Source organism: Melanotaenia boesemani, chromosome 15 (genome assembly GCF_017639745.1).
Source record: "Melanotaenia boesemani isolate fMelBoe1 chromosome 15, fMelBoe1.pri, whole genome shotgun sequence".
Lineage (NCBI taxonomy): Eukaryota > Metazoa > Chordata > Actinopteri > Atheriniformes > Melanotaeniidae > Melanotaenia > Melanotaenia boesemani.
In genome coordinates, this window is record NC_055696.1 from 4,251,607 (window position 1) to 4,273,249 (window position 21,643).

Below are 21,643 nucleotides of genomic sequence, written 5' to 3' on the forward strand. Positions count from 1 at the left end.
TGCAGCTCAAAAGAAAATTGTTGAGCTTCTTTGTTTAAATTCCTTTTCAATTACATTGTTTTTCATTCCCTTATTTTCCCCACTTGAGTCACAAACCTTAATAGAACCTTAATGACATTACTATGGCATGATCAAGGCTGCCATGAGTGTGAAACTATAATAAATCCCAGACTTTTTACCTTACTGAAATTGCTCACTACTTAATCAAAGAAGAGATAAAGCTAAATGTAAAGTTGTCAGTTTTCCAGCTTAAACCTGTTTGCAGGTGTGTTGTAATGAGTAAAGACCCTTTGCCCTTTTAGTTTGCATGCTTTAGTATGTGGAGAGCATGTGTTTGCAGCATATTAAAGATTTGGCTATTTAAAGAGGGGATTCAGACTTTGGGTTTTCTCTGAGCTATGTATAACCCTCCAGAATTCAACATCACCCACAGCAGACCTACAGCCACCAACATCTGGGGGTTCAAAAACGAACATCCCCTCTATCTTTTGCAGCGGGCTGTCTGAGTAGCATCAATATTCAAACTGTGAGGATTTCGGGGTGAAATGTTCATTCATCCTGGACTCCTGATGCGCAGTCAGGAGGATCAGCCGTGCGTGTAGCGCTGCTTCTGAACGTCTCCTCCCCTGTTTCTGCAGTGTTACTGCTTTTCCTTCTCGCTCATCGTTTCTTGTGCCAATGCTGCCCACACCGCAAAGAGTAAGACAAGACTTCCATTTGCACAGCACCACACTCCTGTTTTCTTGTCTGCCACCATCCCTCTGCTTCATGTCCATCTTGTCCTGATCTGTGTACTGTGTGTGGTTTGCGTCCTCTCAATTCTTCACCATTCATTCACGCCTACTCTCATGTGCAGTCCTTGTTCCTTCTTTGCGTTATCCAGCTCAGACAGAAGAGCAGGGTATCCTTTCACTGTTCATTTTTCGGAAACAAAAGAAAAACATCTGAAAGCGTTTTTGTTTTCATTTACGGGTTGGAAGAAATTCTGACTGATTCAAGCGGGGCGAAAGAAGATACAGACAGTCATTTAATTTATTATTTTACGCATCAACAATCGCACGTAGTCTGGAGAGGAGAAAGCTGGAAACACATTGTGGGTTTGAAAGATCACTTAGCTTGGCGGAAGGTGTCGCGGTGATGCTACGGAGAAAATTCAAAGGGAGGAACTAATCAGACTGAGCTAAGTTTGCTGAGGTAGGATACCTGTCCAAAGAAATTGAGAAGCACAGTGGAAAGCTACGCGTCAAATCCAAGACCAGCGCAACAAGCCAAGACCATTACACCAACCCGCTGTGTGAATGGCACACTGGGTGTCTTCTTCTTTTGAGCTGGTGCAGGGAAGCCACGCGGTGACCAGGATCCAGCTGAGGTTCTGGGCTTTGTGTGAGTATCTGTGGGACTGCTGTGCGCACCAAATGGACCAGTCTATTTATCCCCTTGCGCATCTATGATGGGATAATCGGCTTTTGTTTGCATCTGTAATCGACTTCTTTTATAACCTCCTTTGTAACATTTGAAATTGTGAATTATTTTTATTTCGTTGCTTCGCTTATCCATGAGCTTTTCAAAACTCGGTAATATGGACTGCTGTCTGGCTGGTTTTCATGGTAGTGATAAAACTTCCCGTGCGATTTATTAATTACAGATAACTGTCTTTCTACAGATTTATATGAGCGTTAAGTACATCTCCTGAGGCCACAACTTCCACACTAGGCTGACTCACTGGCAGCTGCACCAGGTGAGTAATACAGTTTCTAACTATATATATATAGAGAGAGAGCAAAGGAGCAACAACTTTATATGTATAAAAGAATCATTAATGTATGAGCAACTTGTTTTTCCTCGTTATTCCATAACGTTCATATGACCAAGCTCACAGGCTCTCCTCACTAGCAGAGATGATATTTCAACACAAACTTGGACTGTTGCTGTTTAAACAAACACACAGTCCTGCTCACATTCTTATGTATACACTTAAAACAGCAGCTGGCATCGAAAGTATGATTCAATATCAACAAATGTTAAACTTAGACATTTGCTTAACTCGCAGGAACATATCAGAAGATTAAATAAACAGAATTTTATTTAGGTCAGATGCTTTTTTATTTTACTTTTGTCCCAGTTTGGGATATTTCTTTTAATCAAAAATTAACTAAATTATGAAAGAAAAAAGTGGCACCTTGTTGGGTTTGTCAGAAGTGGATGAACAATACATGTTAAACTGGGGTTTTAATTTACATATAAATGTCAGACACAGACAGCTGTAGTTTTGTAATGGTCAGTGGTATTATTCCTTAGAATAAACTAAATGAAAACAAGTTTGTGTAAATTAAAAAAATCATTCACTCCCCAGGGAAACCAGAAGCACTTTAAATAGCAGGTATCTGTTGCTACTTGATGATTTTTAGTGAGGAATGCTTGTGACTGAGCACTGTAGAATATCAGCAGTGGAGACGGAGAGGCACTCTTACTTTTTCCCTATATATAGTGTAGTCAAAAGAAATGTTTCATTCCTTCTTCAGTTGGAGAGCCTGCCTTTGCCATAGAAACATCACCCACTCACACATTTGTGCAGGGTTGTGTGCCAAATGAAATCAGCTCTATTGTATTGTATTCATGTGCAGTTGATAGCATAAGAAATCCATACATTTTTCCCACAACAGTGTTGGGAAATGTCTAATTCTCCTGAGCATTAACGATCATTTTATGTTTTTTGGGGTTGGATTTGCTTGTCGCTGTCCGTGGTGCTGATCTCACCGTTTCACTGTGCTAAGCAGACAGGTGTCGTGCTGTTGCTCAGGTCTCTTGTTGTTGCACAAATGCAATCGGTTTTTCTTTTTTGTGACTAACAAGAAAACAAGAAAAACAATGAAAACTTAATTACTGCATTTGCTTTACACTCCCCACCCATTGTCAGATCTCCCTGGCTGTAAGTAGGAAATTATTTTTAAGATGAACTTTGTCTCAAAATTTTAATTAGGTGGCACCAGATTACATTACTTGACATTTCTCCTCCATCTTGCTCAATGTTCTTACAGCTGCAGATGTTAATATTTTGGATAGTATTAATGCTGTAGCCTGAATTGTTCACTTAAAGCTGTTAAAATGTCACTGCCAAGAAAAGCACTGAGGACTTCTTTTAAGTTGTCCCCTTGTATTGCTTACATAAACTGCAAAAACAGAGCAATTTACTTCATTTTAGCATTAAAGTGCATTTTTCACACTACACTGGAGACACATACTGGCATTTTCATGAGTAATAATAACAATGTTTTCTGTCAATATTCTTTTAAAGAGGCCTGAAAACTGCCCTTTTCTGTTATTTCTATTGCCAGCGAAGATTATTTTTGGAATCTGATCTAACTTGACAGTATGCGGTGGACTGAGTCAGTTTTCCCTCGATACTACAGGTGCAGAGGGTAACATTTTTACTGCTGCTTAGCACACAATGACCACATTATGTGTGTGGGAGTCGGACCAGATTGTTCAATACCAATGACTCAACCATAAGTAGGTGCCAATATTTCTGGCTCCCCAAACTCGGACTGACCAAGCTGTTGGATCCCACATAATTTGCATACAAAAGAGCATGACTGTGAGTGCTTTTGTGATGTTAAACCTTCCCCTGTAAGTTTTTTTTTCTTCTCAGTAATAATGATCAGTTGATGTGATAAATTTGCTATTTCGTCCATGTCTCCAAATCTTTTTTCTTCTGTCTTTCAGAAGTTAGAACGACCCTTCAAATGTGACGTGGTTTGATCTCTGGCATTAGAAGACTCCAAACATCATCATCACTACCATGATTTTGCACAAGCATATCTTGAACCTCACTCCCTCTGTCACCCCATGCATGTTCATCTCTCTTTTGCTGCTTCTTCTCCCGGGAGTCGCTCATTTCTCCCATGGCAGCGCTGGCCATGAAGATACCAGCAGCACCCCTGGTAACTGCTCCAGTGAGGATAACTGCTCAGAGGGTGTAGTCCTGCCCATGTGGAACCCCCAGAACCCTGCAGTGGGTGACAAGGTGGCACGTGCCATTGTTTACTTTGCAGCTCTCATATACATGTTCCTGGGCATGTCCATCATCGCTGACCGTTTCATGTCTTCAATCGAGGTAATTACCTCTCAGGAAAAGGAAATCACCATAAAAAAGCCCAATGGGGAAACGACAACGACTACTGTGCGCATCTGGAATGAGACGGTATCCAACCTGACCTTGATGGCATTGGGCTCATCGGCGCCAGAGATCCTCCTCTCTGTCATTGAAGTCATTGGCCATAATTTTGAGGCTGGATCTCTGGGGCCCAGCACCATTGTAGGCAGCGCAGCATTCAACATGTTCATCATCATTGCTATCTGTGTCTACGTGGTGCCTGAAAATGAAACTCGCAAGATAAAGCACCTGCGGGTATTTTTTGTCACCGCTGCTTGGAGTGTGTTCGCTTACATCTGGCTCTACCTCATCCTGTCTGTGTTCTCCCCCGGAGAGGTGGAGGTTTGGGAGGCAGTCCTCACCTTCCTCTTCTTCCCTCTCTGTGTGCTGCAAGCCTGGATAGCGGACCGGCGCCTGCTCTTCTACAAGTATGTCCACAAGCGTTACCGTGCTGACAAGACCCGTGGCATTATCATTGAGTCAGAGGGAGATGCCATGTTCACTAAAATGGACCTAGAGATGGATGGGCAGGGTACGAACTCCCACACTCACCCCAAAGAAGCTCTCGATGGGATGCTGGAGGGGGTGGAGGAAGGTGGGGGGATGAGTGCTGAGCAAGATCAAGAGGAAGAAGCACGTCGAGAGATGGCACGCACCTTGAAAGAATTAAAACAAAGGCATCCAGAGAAAGACATGGAGCAACTGATTGAGATGGCCAACTACCAAGTGCTGGTCCAGCAACAGAAGAGTCGAGCCTTCTATCGCATTCAAGCCACACGCATGATGATTGGAGCAGGGAACATTCTGAAAAAGCATGCTGCTGATCAGGCTAGGAAGGTGGTGAGCTGCCATGAGGCCAGTGGGCAAGAGGAGGATCCCAACACCATCTATATGCAGTTTGACCCCTCTCACTACCAGTGCTTTGAGAACTGTGGCTCTCTAAAGCTATCAGTGAGCCGCCATGGTGGAGAAAGCGGCTGCACTGTTAAGGTGAGCAGAAAAAAACATTATATAAACATTGTTAATGCTCACAGTGGATTCAAAATCAACGACAGTATTAATGCTTGTTGCATAAAATATAAAAAAGGTCAGCATTTTCTCATAAATCCATTCACTAAATATTTAATAAAGTTTCTTTCTCTGTACCGCATAGGTGGACTACCGGACGGAGGATGGGACTGCTAATGCAGGCTCAGACTACGAGTTTGCTGAGGGCACTTTGGTCTTCAAACCTGGTGAGACGACAAAAGAGTTCACCGTTGGAGTTATTGACGATGACATTTTTGAAGAGGACGAGCACTTCTATGTGCGCCTCAGTAACCCACGTATCGTGCACCGAGCAGAAGTCTCCGTCCTAGAGCCAAACTCTATCACCTCCAGCAACAGCACAGTGGGCATCTCCTCCCACGTTCCTCCAAAGGCAGCCCTGGGTGGCGCTCACATCGCCACGGTTACCATCTATGACGATGACCATGCTGGCATTTTCACATTTGAGAGCAAGTCCACTAAGGTCAGTGAGAGCATCGGAAACATGCAGGTGAAGGTTCACCGGACGTCCGGGGCGAGGGGGAAGGTTGCCATACCTTACCACACCGTTGAGGGTACAGCTAAAGCAGGGGAGGACTATGAAGAAGTATCCGGCAAGCTGGAGTTTCAGAATGATGAGACCATGTAAGTGCCACTTTCTCTCTCTTTTTTTTTTTTCTAATGGTGTTGTTTCTCATCACTTGATTAAACATCAAAGCCCACACACTGGTTATATTAAACAGTCCTGCTAGATTACTGTAAATGATCTATTCTGGTAATGGATGAAAGGGCTATTTTTTTATAAGTCACAGATATGTTCGCTCTGAAAAGTTTAGATCTTTCAGGGGATGACGTGGGAGGAATAGAGGATATAATTGTGGAGCAGATAATGACACATTGTTGCTGATGTAGAAGAAAAAATGAAGAAGACACAAGAAACAGCACTCTGTAAATGAATACCAAATCTAAAATGCAGCTCTTTAACATTTGTGCTGAGGTTATATTCTTTATTGTATTCTGCACAGTAGACTCCCCTGCAGAAAACAATAGAAGCTGATATGAGCAACTGAGTAGCAGAAAAGATAATCACACAAGTGACTTACACAGCATCAAGGAAAGAATGAGGGTTGAGCAGCTTCTGAAACAGGTGCATGAAATACAGCCTGTGAGATTAGTTTAACAAAAGTATTCATGGATGCACCAAGAGAAAGGCAGATGATCTGAAGGTAGAACGCTCAGAGAGAGCGCTGAAAGTGTGATGTTTTCCAGGTTGTGTAGCAGGGTTGGCTGAATGATGGGCACATGTGTAGTGTTAGCTTTGTGATGGGAAAGGCGAAAAACCCTAACAAATGCCCACAGCTGTGTTTTTTTTTTTCTCCACTTAAAACAAAAAAAACATTCAAATGTGTCAAGCTCTTTACAGAATGATTTTCTGCAAACCAAAGGACAAAACAAAAGAATAAAATGTGTCAGATGAATCTGTCTGCGCGAGGAGAATTTCAGGGGCCATGTGTAGGTGTGATGCGTGGGTCGGCTGTGTGGGAGGGAAGGCAGGTGAATACATGGTGTCAAAGAGGATGCAGATCTCCATATTTGTCTATTTTGTCTCATGGTAGAGTTGAGATATGAATACATCGAGCTGTGTGTTGAGCAGTTTGATCATGGACACTTACCTCTTTATTTGCTTGCTGTTCACACAATCTGTGTGTATTATTAAGGGGGTACTTGTGCTGAATCCACTTTAAACCTACATCAAACAAAATGTCACTCCAAATGGGAATTAAAAAGAGCTTCCTTTGCATCCAAAGCAATTAAAGAGATTGAGGAGGGGTTAAAAGAGTCCCAGAAGTTCTCTGCACAGTGCAGGCTGCTACAGAGGCTGCAGATAATGAGTCAGTTGTGTATAAAAATATGAGATGAGAAGCAAGCAAATTCATTTCTGCATTCAAATGGAGACGGAGAGACTGAGCCAAAATCCTGCTCATCAGACTGTAGCAAGCCCTTAGTGACACAAGCATCTGCGCACTTTATGTAGAAATCATAGTTCTTTCAGTATTTGTTATGCAGCAGTGAAGGAAGGAGCACAGGGAACAGCATCCAGCAGGGCAGGACAGTTTGCCATCAGAGAGTCATGAGAGGAAAGCAAGATGCAGATGTAAGGGAAAGTGCCAAAGCTGCGCTCAGCTTCTTCTGTGCTTCATGGATTAAATAGCAAGCAATGACTTGAAGGGGAAGGCAGGACTGCTTTGATCATGGGTAGAAATGGCTCAACTTAGATCTTGAATTGAATTGCCAGATCTAGTCCTAGGTGTGTGCATATCTTTAAAGTTGAAGAAAATTTTAATTTTCTAATTCTATTTTTATGAACATCCTAGACTTCTATGTGGCACCTTAGCATGTTTAACAGTTGTTAATGTTGAAGTCATCATTTTAAAACTTGCCATTTTTCAAGAACCCATCTTTATTGGGATGCACAACTGAGATTGAATTTTTTATGAGGTTGTCTAATGTGAATTGTCCAGTGAGTCCTGTTAAAACATGCAGGTGAAACCCCATTACTGCAGCACTGTAGGTGTCTTTGGGCTGTTATTTTAAAGCATATGAGCTTTGTATCTGATTGTGTTATTTTGAGAAGCAGATGACACACTCTGTGGTAAATGCATTTGTGTTCCTTGTTGCTCAGCAGGCTTCCAAAGTTCATCTTTCAAAGAGAGATGATTTTTCTTGCCATAGTGATTCCCTGGACGATTGGGACAAAGAGCTGACACTTGGTAGCAGGCCTCCAGGCACCTCTATATGTGTTAGTTACAGTGTCTCAGGCTCTGTGTGTCTTTTTGTCTGTGTATATCTGGCTTTTCCCTTGCCAATGTTTAAGCACAAGGAGGAGCAGCTGAGGGCGAAGCCAAAACGGAAGGTTTTTGATATGGAGCCAAGAGGATGGTTTAAAATCTCTGCATGCAGTTGAATACCAATTTACCATCTAAATTTGGCTCTGCAGTAAATAGATCATGATGTACAGACACAAACAGCTTTGCCAAAATAAACAGGCTGACACAGAGAACCACTTTACATTTCGTGTTTATGGATTAGACGAAGATCTGCACAGACCTTTTAATGGTTGTGCGAAGCATGAGCTTGTATCTGTTTTTGTTAGCATCTCAAAATGTGTGACAATATTGTAGTTGAAGCTGAAGTGGATAATGGGGGCGATTGCATAAGCTAAGATGAAAGCGATGTGAGGGGATCATCTCCGAAAAGGAAAATCTATACCCTAATATTGTAAATTTCTCACGCCTAATGTAGTCAGGATCAATAAAATCCCAAACTTCCTGGAGAACGTGGATTAAAGGGAGCAGCAGAGTCAGAACTGACTAACACATTTAGAGTTTTTGTTAACACTGGCACTTGCATCTCAGAAATCATAAGTTTCTTCTAGACTCATCAAGGGAGAAAGAAAGTTTTGCTTCATTTTAGTTGTACTAATGTGAGGCATCCATTCATATTGTTTGTGCTCACAGCAGCCTTGTTTTAATGCTTGATAGAATTACTCCACACAAGAAACACGTCTTAAAGGGTAGCCTTAGTGCTTTATTTGCATTCACATATCTCTTTGGCTGCAAACATTCCTGTTTTTCTAGCATCACCTGAAGGAATTTCTTTTTGTGTCTGAAATATCTCAACAACATCGGATTAAACTGAAAAATATGTTTGCCAATGCTGCGCTGAGGATTTATCCTGAAGGCTTGATATCTCGACCTTTCACCTATGACCAACATGAGATTGACATTAATAGTTGGGATTTACTCGTAAATAAATTAATATGGAATTTGGTGCATCAGTTCACACCCCCTTCAAAATGAACTGCAATCACTGTGTTGACAGCCTCATTTTTTATCTCATTTCAGCATCAGGTCAGAACTCATTTCCATCAAGCCTGGTTTCACAGAAATATGTGCGATGTATTCTATATTAGTCATCTATATCAAGCCTTCACACTTGCCGAAGCCTCTCATTCTCTTCATGTCTCCATTGGCTTTATTTTAATCATTTGTAATGAGTGGGGTTTTATGTGGTTATTAGTGATGCACAGTTATTTCGACCTAACATTACCAGCCAATATTCAGCTTGATGACTCCTTTCGGTTTATTGGAAATTAGGTTATCATCAGGCCCTGCGACAGACTGGTGACCTGTCCAGGGTGTACCCTGCCTCTCACCTGTTAAAATGCTGGGATAGGCTCCAGCTCACCCGCGACCCGAAATGGAATAAGCGGTCAAGATAATGGATGGATGGATGGAGGTTATCATCAACTGATAGGGGAGTGGCTTTTATTTTTCTGGTGTTTCCCATTTGCTTCACTCTGACTTTGCCCTAAAAATGAAATTTTTAGCTATTTTCTTTTAGCAATCCTTTTTAGCAATGCAAACTCTTTGATTTTTTTTTCTTCTTTTTTTTTTTACTTCAACACCAAGGATTAAGGGTGTTTAAAAAATGGATCTTCACGTCATGTCTCTCTGTCAGACCAGCCTTCTTGGTTACCATGGTGATGACAACACAGAGTGATAAAAAATACATTTAACTGGCACAAAAACTTATTCAGTGATTTGTGTCCAGAGACTAAAATTTCTGCATGGACAAAAACTGTTTCCTGAGTTTTTTTTTATTCTAATGGGCACAAATATTCAACATTTAGAGGTAAGAGAGGTAATATTTCTGTTTCTGTTCCACCATAAAAGTCTAAAAGGCTTTGAACTTACCCAGAAATTATCCATTATTTGGTTTTGATTATTTCTTTTTAATGGCTTAGGCCTTACTTTGATACATAATTACCAAAATAACAGAATGGTGGCCATCTAATGGAGTGTGAAAAAACATAAATTTATGGCATAAATGAATAAAGAAACCTTGTCAGGGAGCCATAAATACAAAAGATGAGGTTTTGGGTCATAAAATCCTTGTCTCCTCATCAAACTAAGCTTGCAATAGGATAAATAAACAGTAATTATTTTTTTGTTTGTTCTTTTTCTTTTACAACCCTAAATCCAAATAAGTTGAGATGTGCTGTAAGATGTAAATAAAAACAAAAATGCAATGATTTGCACATCTTTGTAACATATATTATATTACCAATAGACCAAAAAGAACATATCAGATGTTGAAACTGAGACATTTAACTGTTTAATGGAAAAATCTATTTTGAATTTCATGGCAGCAACACATCTCTGAAAAGTTAAAACAGAGGCAACAAAAGGCTGGAAAAGTAATTTGTACCAACATACATGTGCATGTATGTACTAACACACATGTGCATGTACAGGTGATCTGTACACTAGTTGTTTGCATGCATCAATTGTAATGCTTCTTTCCAAAGTTTTGTAAGCACTTGGTGATGTGTTGGTGCCAGTTTACATGTCAATCAGCCCACCCGATTATTTAAGCCTCATTTCCAATAAGAATTTCAGACAGATTTTGTTAATTGAGTTAGTAACCTGGAGACAAAAATGGTAAAGCAACACTCACGGCTGAAGTGTGAGAGGGAGGGGTGTGGATCATGTTAATGGACCCCCCTGCCCCCCACCCCCATACACACACACACACACACTCCCTTCTGATATTTCTGCCTATGGCCTCCACATAATTTTGTTGTTGAAGAAGTCTAGATTGTCTCATATGTCTCTTCGAGATTGTGCTGTACCCTACAGCCAGCTGTACTTTGTGTTCACAGCTAATGAGCACATTTAAGGCTGAGACACTGAAACGAGCGAATATGTTCTTCACATCAGCATATTAGAATTGTGGCCACAAGCAATGTTCCTGCCACCCTTAGCATATACCACTGTACACAGCCTCATAGCAGCAAATAGATAGCAATGAATTTAAGTAGCTGTCACTTGTAGTTCAGACGTCACTACAGAGCCTTTCTTTGTTTGATTTGGCACACATTTCGGAGGTTTGGGGGGGAGGGGGTCACTGATCACCAGCAGAGGCAAAAACTTGTTAAGCAATTCTCGTCACTGACAGCTGTCCCTACTGAGTCCATAAACGCGCACACAGACACACACACACACACACACACACACACACATACTCGCCTAGTCAGTTCCCCGGGGACAAACTCCCGCCAAAGTCCGACAGTCATATTACAACAGTAAACCACACAGGAATACAGTCTGCCTCACGTAGCGACTTATTAAGGGTGCACACTTAATATTTTGCAAGGCTGATTGATTATATGGCGTTTGCTGGTTACTTACCGTCCTCTTCCTGTCACTGCTGTGGCTTTGGTCAAACCCGAGGCCATATCCAACCCACTGTTAAGTAGCCGACCTGGCCGACATCCGGAAGTGACGTCACGACCACGTGAGCACCCCGGTTTGCGCCAAACATTTTTATTTTTAAAAACCATTTATTATTTTGCTGTTTCTACTACTGTGATTAATGTGAATCTTCGAAACGAATGTGTAGAATTTGTGTTATTTTTGTAATTATTTTATTTATGTGGAAACATAATAAGAACTTAACTAAAGTGATTTATTTGTAGAAATTAAGGATTATTAAGCATAAGGGGCGGGGCTTAGAGTATTTAAAGGGAAGCCTGAGAAGAGTCATGGAGTCATTCATTGAGTTGCATTGCTGGCAACTGGAAGGATTGAGCGGAGACAAAAGGTTGGATTATTTTTGGCTGGTCTAGAGAGAGACAAAAGTTGTATGTTTGTTATTTTTCTTATTTTTTCTTTTTGTAAATATGTAAATATAATTGGCACTGGAGTTTTTGGACATTTCTTGCACTGCTGAGCACCGTTTGGGAGCCACGGGCACAATAAATCCACCACAAACTGACAAGCGACTTGCCTGTTTTATTGGTTGGCGAAGAACCCCGCCACAAGTGGTGTCAGAAGTGGGATGGCAAGTCGTGGAAAAAGGTCAGCTCGCCCACCCAGACGGACTGGATTACGCTCACAGGCAAAGGAGGAGTTGGACCAGGACGCCGGTGCAGCAGGTGGCGAGGAAACCGGCTGGGACACAGAGATGACCTCGGAGGAAGAGGAGGGGACGTCTCCGGCTTTTTCTGGACCATCAGGGGTGTCATCGGACCTGGTCACCGTGGTGAAGACCTTCTTGGAGGCCCAGCAGAAGAGGGAAGAGGGTTTACTGCGTGAACTGCGGGACCTCAGGGTGTCCCTCCGACCTACTGCCCCTCCGCGACCTCAAGCTCCAGCTCCTGGATCCGCGACATCAACCCCCATCACAGCAACTGCTAGTAGCCCAAGACTGCCTACACCTGCCCCTCGCCGGCGTGATATTGGCTCTTTCACGCCACCGAGTGATGCAGAGGAAGCAGTAACTGGATCAGACCAGCAGAGACCAGACTCTATATACCACACACAACCAAAGATTCCTCCATATCAGGTGGGAGAGGATATTGAAAACTACTTGTTACGCTTTGAAAGAATGGCTAAAACCTGGAAATGGCCAGAGACTGAATGGGCATGCAGACTGGTTCCCCTTCTCTCAGGAAAAGCTCTGGAGGCTTATACCTCCATGGATGAGGATAGAGCGCACTCATACAGAGACCTGAAAGAAGCTTTATTGAGCAAGTTTGACATATCACCAGAGACATACAGACAAGAGTTTCGCTGTGCATCTGTGCCACATGGAGAAACGCCCACTGAGACATATCACCGCTTAAAAGGACTCTACCGCCGTTGGATTCAGCCGGAGCAACGGACCAAAGAGCAGATCGGGGAGGCCATCATCCTGGAGCAACTTCTTCGCGTCCTGTCGCCAGAGGTGAGAACCTGGGTGAAGGAGCATGAACCAGCAGATGGATTGACAGCAGCAAAACTGGCTCTACAGTACCTCAATGCACGCAGAGGAGGACCATCTACACGTACCACCACCTTGGCTCGACCCACCACCAACGTACGGCCTCCAGCCCTTCCGATATCGCAGGTCTGGACACAACGGGGAGCAACAGTACGACATCCTCCAGGTATCACCAGCACAGGGACTGAACAACCAGCAACCGGTAAGACACTGATTTGCTATTATTGTCAGCAGCCTGGACACAAAGCTTCAGTTTGTCCACTGAAAAAAACAAAAGTCACTGGTGCATGTTATGTACCCAGAAATGAGCTGGAACCAACTGAAAATGACAAAATGAGGAAGAGCGCATATAAAACTGTGACAGTGAATGGTGAATCTGTAACAGCACTAATTGACAGTGGTAGCTTTACATCACTCATCAACAGACGTCTTGTTCCAGTTGGTAGGATGGACTACAGTAATACCACAGACATTGTGTGTGTTCATGGAGATAATCATGCTTACCCTCAGACTGAAATAACTGTGTTAATCGATGAGCAGCCTTATTTTCTGACTGTTGGGGTGGTAGATAATCTGCCTGTGGACCTTCTTTTGGGGAGGGACTTGCCAGTGTTGATGTGTTTGCTACAGAAAGGGGAGACTGATGAAATTGCTGGGACTGATAATGTTGATGCTAACACCAATAATACTGCTAAAGCTAATGACCAGGAGTGTGTTTCTTGTCCGGTTATTACTAGAGCCCAGGCAAAGGCTGGGGTCATGCCTCTCCCAGACTTGGATGGTAGTCTGTGTGAGGGGGGCATAAAAGGGCCTAAAAAGTCTAGACGGCAATGTCGTTTTGAAAAACAGCTTGGTATAACTGAACACAATGTACAAGGTTTAAACACAGACAAAATATGGGAGATACCTGAAAATATTGTGGAATTACAGAAGCAAGATAGCACATTGGAGCCCCTGTTTGCCAAGGTGATGGATGTTGGGAATGTTAATCCTGTGGGGAATGATTTCTTTATTGTTGAAAATGGTATATTATATATAAGCAGTGACAACCACAAACGCCTTGTAATCCCAATTAGCTGCAGACCCTTGGTAATGCATTTAGCTCATACTGTTCCATGGGCTGGGCACCTTGGACGACATAAAACTTACATACGCGTTAGCTCACGGTTTTATTGGCCTGGTATGTACACAGACATTCAGTCATACTGCATGACATGCCCAACCTGTCAGAAAACATGTACTCCTCGCAGGTCAGATCGCGCTTGCCTTCAACCACTTCCAGTTATCTCCACACCATTTCGAAGGATTGCCATGGACATTGTTGGACCACTGGTAAAGAGCAGCCAGGGACATCAATACATCCTGGTCATCTGCGACTACGCTACCCGGTACCCTGAAGCCTTTCCCCTGCGCACCATCACTTCTTCAGCCATTGTCCATGCTTTGGTTGAACTGTTTTCCAGAATGGGGATCCCTGATGAGATACTGACAGACCAGGGTACCAATTTCTGCTCCAGACTGATGCAGCAATTCCACAAACAGCTAGGCATCCATGCTATTAAAACCACACCCTACCATCCGCAGACTGATGGACTGGTCGAGAGATTCAACCAGACTTTGAAGCGAATGCTGCAGAAATTTGTGGCTGACACGGGTAAGGACTGGCATCGCTGGTTACCTTTCCTCCTCTTTGCCTATCGTGAGGTTCCTCAAGCATCCACCGGTTTTGCCCCGTTTGAACTCCTGTACGGCTGGGACGTCCAGGGACCCCTGGATCTACTCCGCAAAAGCTGGGAAGGTCCTGCTAGCAACACAGAAGAGAGAGGTGTGGTGCAGTTCATCCTGGAGATGAGAGAACGTTTGGCCAAATACAAAGAAGAAGCAGAAAGTAATTTACAAGAGGCACAACGGACACAAAAGAGATGGTACGACCAGCAGGCACGACAGCGGGACTTCAAACCAGGTCAGAAGGTGCTCCTACTCCTTCCTTCCTCCAACAGTAAACTGTTGTCAAAGTGGCAAGGACCGTACACCATTACCCGGAAAATGGGCCCTGTGACATATGAAGTGCATCATCCTGAGAAGAAGAAGCCGAAACAGACTTACCATGTCAACCTACTAAAGAGATGGAAAGAACCTCAGAATCAGGTGGCGACGGTGGGCCTAGTGGTGAGAGAGGAAGAGTTTGAGAAGGAAAACCCAGGTTGGGACACCTTAACCCAGACTGCAACACCAGTGATTTCCCATCTCACACCAGACCAAGCATCAGACCTTCTACAAGTGTTCCAGGAGGCACCGTCCCTGTTTGGAGCAACACCAGGCAGAACCTCAGTCACGCAACATGTCATCCGGTTAAAGGACAACCAACCCATCAGACAACGTCCATACCGTGTTCCTCAGCAGCTGGTTGGGAAACTGAAGGAGGAGATCACAACCATGCTGGAGATGGGGGTGATCGAGCCATCAGAATCAGAGTGGTGTAGCCCAATGGTCCTCCTAACCAAAAAGGATGGCTCACTACGGCCCTGCATCGATTTCCGAAAGCTGAACGCCATTTCAGAGTTTGACGCCTATCCCATGCCGAGAATTGATGACCTGCTGGAGAGAATTGGATCTGCCACGTACATCACCACACTGGATATGTGCAAAGGATACTGGCAAGTACCTTTGGAGCCCTCCTGCCGACCCTATACAGCTTTTCGCACACCTGCTGGCCTCTTTCAGTTCACAGTCATGCCGTTTGGCCTCCATGGAGCCCCCGCAACCTTCCAGAGACTGATGGACAGGGTCCTCCAGGGGTATGAAGACTTCAGTGCTGCCTATTTGGATGATGTGGTCATCTTTAGCAACACCTGGGAAGAGCACATCAAACATCTGAGGAGAGTCCTGGGAGCCATTCAGCAGGCCGGGCTGACTTTAAATATTGCCAAGTGTGAGTGGGCTAAACAAGAGGTTCAATACTTGGGATACCAGCTGGGACGAGGAGAGGTACGGCCACAGGTGGACAAAGTGGAGGCCATCCTTAACTGCCCGCAACCACGGACCAAAAAGGAGGTTCGTTCCTTCCTGGGTTTGGCTGGCTGGTATCGCCGTTTTGTACCGCAGTTCGCAACCATCGCTGCCCCACTTACAGCACTTACCACCAAAGACCAGAAGAACCCTGTGGCCTGGAATGAGGAATGTGAGGAAGCCTTCAAAGCCCTTAAGGGACAGCTGTGTTCATCTCCGGTCCTGCGCAGCCCCGACTTTAACAAGAAGTTCCTGGTGCAAGTGGATGCATCAGCCGTGGGAATCGGAGCAGTCCTGGCCCAGGGTGAGGAAGGAGCTGAACAACCCATCCTGTATCTGAGCAGGAAGCTACTTCCCCGTGAGACCAGATACTCTGTCATTGAAAAAGAAGGACTGGCAATAAAATGGGCATTAGAAAGTCTGCGCTATTACCTGGTGGGCAGAGAATTTGATCTAGAGACTGATCATCGTGCTCTTACCTGGATTAGTTCAATGAAGGACAATAATAGCCGGCTTACACGGTGGTACCTCTCACTGCAGCCTTTCAAGTTCCACATCCGCCATCGATCTGGAAAATCCAATGTCGTAGCGGACTATCTGTCACGGTTGCCGAACATTGCCAACCTTGGGGAAGAGAGGGATAATGTGACGAAGCCGTCTCGTCACTGACAGCTGTCCCTACTGAGTCCATAAACGCGCACACAGACACACACACACACACACACACACACATACTCGCCTAGTCAGTTCCCCGGGGACAAACTCCCGCCAAAGTCCGACAGTCATATTACAACAGTAAACCACACAGGAATACAGTCTGCCTCACGTAGCGACTTATTAAGGGTGCACACTTAATATTTTGCAAGGCTGATTGATTATATGGCGTTTGCTGGTTACTTACCGTCCTCTTCCTGTCACTGCTGTGGTTTTAGTCAAACCCGAGGCCATATCCAACCCACTGTTAAGTAGCCGACCTGGCCGACATCCGGAAGTGACGTCACGACCACGTGAGCACCCCGGTTTGCGCCAAACATTTTTATTTTTAAAAACCATTTATTATTTTGCTGTTTCTACTACTGTGATTAATGTGAATCTTCGAAACGAATGTGTAGAATTTGTGTTATTTTTGTAATTATTTTATTTATGTGGAAACATAATAAGAACTTAACTAAAGTGATTTATTTGTAGAAATTAAGGATTATTAAGCATAAGGGGCGGGGCTTAGAGTATTTAAAGGGAAGCCTGAGAAGAGTCATGGAGTCATTCATTGAGTTGCATTGCTGGCAACTGGAAGGATTGAGCGGAGACAAAAGGTTGGATTATTTTTGGCTGGTCTAGAGAGAGACAAAAGTTGTATGTTTGTTATTTTTCTTATTTTTTCTTTTTGTAAATATGTAAATATAATTGGCACTGGAGTTTTTGGACATTTCTTGCACTGCTGAGCACCGTTTGGGAGCCACGGGCACAATAAATCCACCACAAACTGACAAGCGACTTGCCTGTTTTATTGGTTGGCGAAGAACCCCGCCACAAGTGGTGTCAGAAGTGGGATGGCAAGTCGTGGAAAAAGGTCAGCTCGCCCACCCAGACGGACTGGATTACGCTCACAGGCAAAGGAGGAGTTGGACCAGGACGCCGGTGCAGCAGGTGGCGAGGAAACCGGCTGGGACACAGAGATGACCTCGGAGGAAGAGGAGGGGACGTCTCCGGCTTTTTCTGGACCATCAGGGGTGTCATCGGACCTGGTCACCGTGGTGAAGACCTTCTTGGAGGCCCAGCAGAAGAGGGAAGAGGGTTTACTGCGTGAACAGAGGTCGTATTTCCTCACAATAACGTTGCTTGTATGTCCATACAGCATTCCACATTGCTGCCACTGAGCTGGTAGAGATTCAGCATCAAGCTTATAAACACTTCTGCAATGTAGCTAAATGCAGGCACACTGGTTTGATTTACTGTACTTTAACTGAATGGTGGTGCCAGGTTAAGGCATGAGGTTTTGACATGATATCATCCATCCACTTGTAATACTTACTGGCATTATTTTTGTTGGCCAGGAGGCAGGAGTCTCCAGTATGACTCCAGTATGCAGAGGGTAAAATTCAAAGAGCATTTCATAGGGTGAACAGACAGGCAAAAAAAATCACTCAGTGCAAGACGTGTGGGTAGTTTGGAGTTTCCTGTCCTCATGACTTACTGTATATGCCTTTGGACTGTAGGAGGAAAGTACAGTATCCCTCACAAACCAATGCAGAATGAGGACAGAGACTCTGAAGTAACTTAGGAGCTGCTGTAGAAATCACCTTTGCATAGTCCTCTCTGAAGTTTGACAGTCTTAACTACACAGCCACACCACCCCAGAGGTCCCAGATGATTCTTTCTTTTCTTAGTTTAACCCAGTTAATTGATTTTCTAACATCCAACAGATTCTCAGACAGCGTGAGACACTGCGCAGCTTTATTTTGACTTGCAAAAGAAGTCAGCCAGGCTGCAGTGTGGAACAGATCAATTCTCAGAGTGCAGACAATACAGTCTGTGACAGATGTATCAGCTGAGAAATATGCTGTGGCTTTTCAGAAATTCTCCCAGCAATGCAAGCGGCAGGCAGGAAGAGACGACCAAGACCCAATGAAATGTGATTTGCAGTAAGTCTTTATAGAATTTAACAAATAACAAAAAGGACTGGGTAATGGTAATTATAATAACTGATCCTTAAAGTGATAATTTCATCTGAACAAAGACAATTGTTTTCTTTACTTTAAAGAAATATGTCCAGCTCTGGTCCTCAAGGGTAGCAAACCTGCAGGTTTTTTTTTTTCCATGCTCCAACACACCTTATTCAAATTAAATGGCTCTCCTCAGCTTGTTGTCAAGTTCTTTTCAAGCATATTAACCCATTTTTTGATTCTGGTGTGCTGCAGCAGGATGCATCTAAAACCTCCAGGATAGCAGCCCTTAAAGGCCAACCTTGGACACCCCTGACATAAAAGATAAGATCTATATTAATGTTAGCTTTACAAGGAGTTGCATAGTCCAACCTATAAATAAATAAATAAATAAAAATACTAGACTATTTTACTCTTTTCTTGTGACTTAGCTGTTTTTAGGGAGGTGCATGTTAGAGTGTTGGCAAGTCATGGCTTATGACCAGCAAGATACACAGTAATGCCTTAAACTGGATATCAGCACACTAGCCATTCTGAACGCCCACCATTGCTGATTCAGTAATGGAACCAATACAACATTATTGGAAGAAGCGATGAAAAGAAAGAGAGAAAGCAACAGAAGTTGACATAAAACAAGAGTCAACATCAGACTGACTTTTGTTGGCTGCAAAGAGCTCAGAGAAGCGACAGCATACAAAACATATGCTGAGTCTTTGTGGAGGCGCGCCAAAGTTAAGAAGTGCCACTTTATTCATTTCACCAAGTATTCTATGAGTGTTTGGAACTTAATATGTAATCATGAAATACCTGGATTCATTCAACTTTTTCTATCTATTTTCTAACCTAGAGTCAGTTTTGTCTGGCATGAGTGCAAATGAGCATCAGACTGATGTCATAAGCTGAGATTTAATTGACCAACTAATCAACTTAATACATTATATGAAACTGTTTAGCTCATGTGTTTTGACAGCCTTTTATTTCGTGTTTGTACATTATACGGAGATTCTGAAAAAATGTAAATACCTCCATGATTTCAAGCAGCGCTATTTTTTCCATCTAAGTAGGCTGTGATGCTGCTGCATGAAAACACTGTATAGCAACTGAACCTTCACATTTTATTTTAAGACCCTAACAGGAAGCTTCAAAGTAAGCTCACCAAGTACATAAACTCTTCTGTTCCCATTGCGAGGACTCTAGGCTATACCGCAATTCACTTTGCTCCCACCTGCATGACTCTCCCTGACATTAGACAGCAAATGACGTATCACTGGTGTTTAAAATAAAATTCTTCTCTTCTGCAAGCAAATGCTCTCCCTGCGTGTTGTCAGATCCTGAGTGTATATGTGTAGACAGAAATAGACAGCCACCCACATATCATTAGGGAGATGGAGGGAGAAGGGGAGAGAGGGAGAGTAAGAGAGATTGGCTGTGACAGTGTAGGAGAATGAAACAAGCTGAAAAAAAAATATGGTGGACCCAGTTTAATGCTGCAGCCTCACATGCTTCTGTAACATTAAAGCACAAAATGCATTTCTAAATGAGCCTGAAGAGTTTGCTTTAACCCCAATGGATTCTTAGATAGGCAACTCTTAATTTCCACTGAGAACTAGATGATAATTCAGTTTTTAATTTGATGTGTGTGGGAGGACTGGAGACCGTTTCACTACACTTTTAACACACTTAATCAAGTAGAAGGAGTCCGCCCTCTTGTGGAGTGCTGGGAAAATATATACTTTATTCTTTCATTTTGTTCAGCCTTACAGGATATTTGTACATTTGTAGATCTCCTGAGCAACCATCCTCTTATCTAACACATCTGTTTGGTGACTCATTGTGTAGGCAGGCTACCTTGGCTACTCTGGTTTTATCTAAAAGTCTTCAAAAGCATGGAGGTAGCATTGAAAAGTGCTCTTGTGATTGTGTGCTATTTTTGAAAGAATTAAGTTAACAGAAACTCACAGCTGGTTTTACCCATATGAACACCTGTTTTATCCTAGATGAGCTAATTTGACGCCTCTTTCTTTGGCTCTTTCCACTCCTTATTTCTTGACCCCATCTGCCCTCAGGAAGTTGCTGAATGTGAAGATCATCGATGACGAGGAGTACGAGAAAAACAAAACTTTCACAATTGTGCTGGAGGAGCCCATACTGCTGGAGGTGGGACAGAGGCACGGTGAGTTGAAGACATGGGCCACAGCTGCAGTGTTGCTCCTCGTTGTTTTATGGCTTAAAATATGTTTAAGTTTGCATCAACCCTCCTTCATGTTTTATTTAAATTCTTTGGCTTACAGTTTTTATCCATTAACACAAATTCTTGCTGTAGTTTTTGGGAAAGCTTTAAGCTGGAGAAATAATTTAAATAGAACAAGTTAAAGTTAGGTTTAGATTTAAAAGGGTGGAAGAGGTTACTGATCATTTGTATATTTCTAAACATAATTGCAGGGCTGTAATTAAATGTTTGGAAGCTGATTTGCACAGTTAATTATATCGTTTAGAAATATTTTGTAATTTTTTTGTTTTATTATTATTTTTTACATCGTACTGACTTTTTATCTGTATCACCAGTGAGGCTTGTCGGGGAGATGCTTTACAGTTATGACTGGCTGAGATTCAGACAAAAAGAAAATTAGTCAGATCATCAGTTTGCATCGTAAATGGAAGACTAGATTTCCTTGCAGTTCAATTTTCTATTTTATTACACAACAAATAGCCTCATGTAGGCGATTCTGATGACTTTTACATCTTTTCCACTGTGCAGGAGACTCTAATGATAATAAGACTGCAGTGGGACCAGAGGACGTGTCAAAGATGGGCTGCCCCAGTCTCGGAGAGCACACTAAGCTGGAGGTTGTCATTGAGGAGTCTTATGAATTCAAGGTAAGTTAAAATAGGGAGGTTTTTTCCTTTTTTTCTTTACCTTAGTCACACTAATCCAGCACATCCTCATTTTGAAGTTTCCCACATG

General features: G+C 43.1%; 1 protein-coding gene and 1 long non-coding RNA gene across 3 annotated transcripts in view; one reads left to right on the top strand and one right to left on the bottom strand.

Annotated features, from left to right (window-relative positions):
• Positions 1–573: 573 nt before the first annotated feature.
• The window catches only part of slc8a4a (solute carrier family 8 member 4a), a 28,165-nt gene continuing 7,095 nt past the window's right edge, over positions 574–21,643 (top strand). The window contains exons 1-6 of the mRNA XM_042008520.1: positions 574–1,383; positions 1,664–1,738; positions 3,724–5,143; positions 5,307–5,824; positions 20,745–20,851; positions 21,437–21,555. Coding sequence (XP_041864454.1) covers positions 3,800–5,143; positions 5,307–5,824; positions 20,745–20,851; positions 21,437–21,555 — 2,088 coding nt within the window. The 5' untranslated portion in view covers positions 574–1,383; positions 1,664–1,738; positions 3,724–3,799. The remainder of the gene's footprint in view (positions 1,384–1,663; positions 1,739–3,723; positions 5,144–5,306; positions 5,825–20,744; positions 20,852–21,436; positions 21,556–21,643) is intronic.
• LOC121654397 lies at positions 12,889–15,688 on the bottom strand. 2 transcript variants are annotated; one of them, XR_006012946.1, is made up of 8 exons: positions 15,395–15,688; positions 15,259–15,307; positions 15,113–15,169; positions 13,914–13,997; positions 13,511–13,630; positions 13,305–13,325; positions 13,075–13,190; positions 12,889–12,978 (listed from the first exon to the last, which is right to left on the bottom strand). It is a non-coding gene; the product is annotated as an uncharacterized LOC121654397 (long non-coding RNA). The 2 variants fall into 2 exon arrangements; XR_006012947.1 differs by lacking the exons at positions 12,889–12,978; positions 13,305–13,325 and having other exon boundaries at positions 13,177–13,267.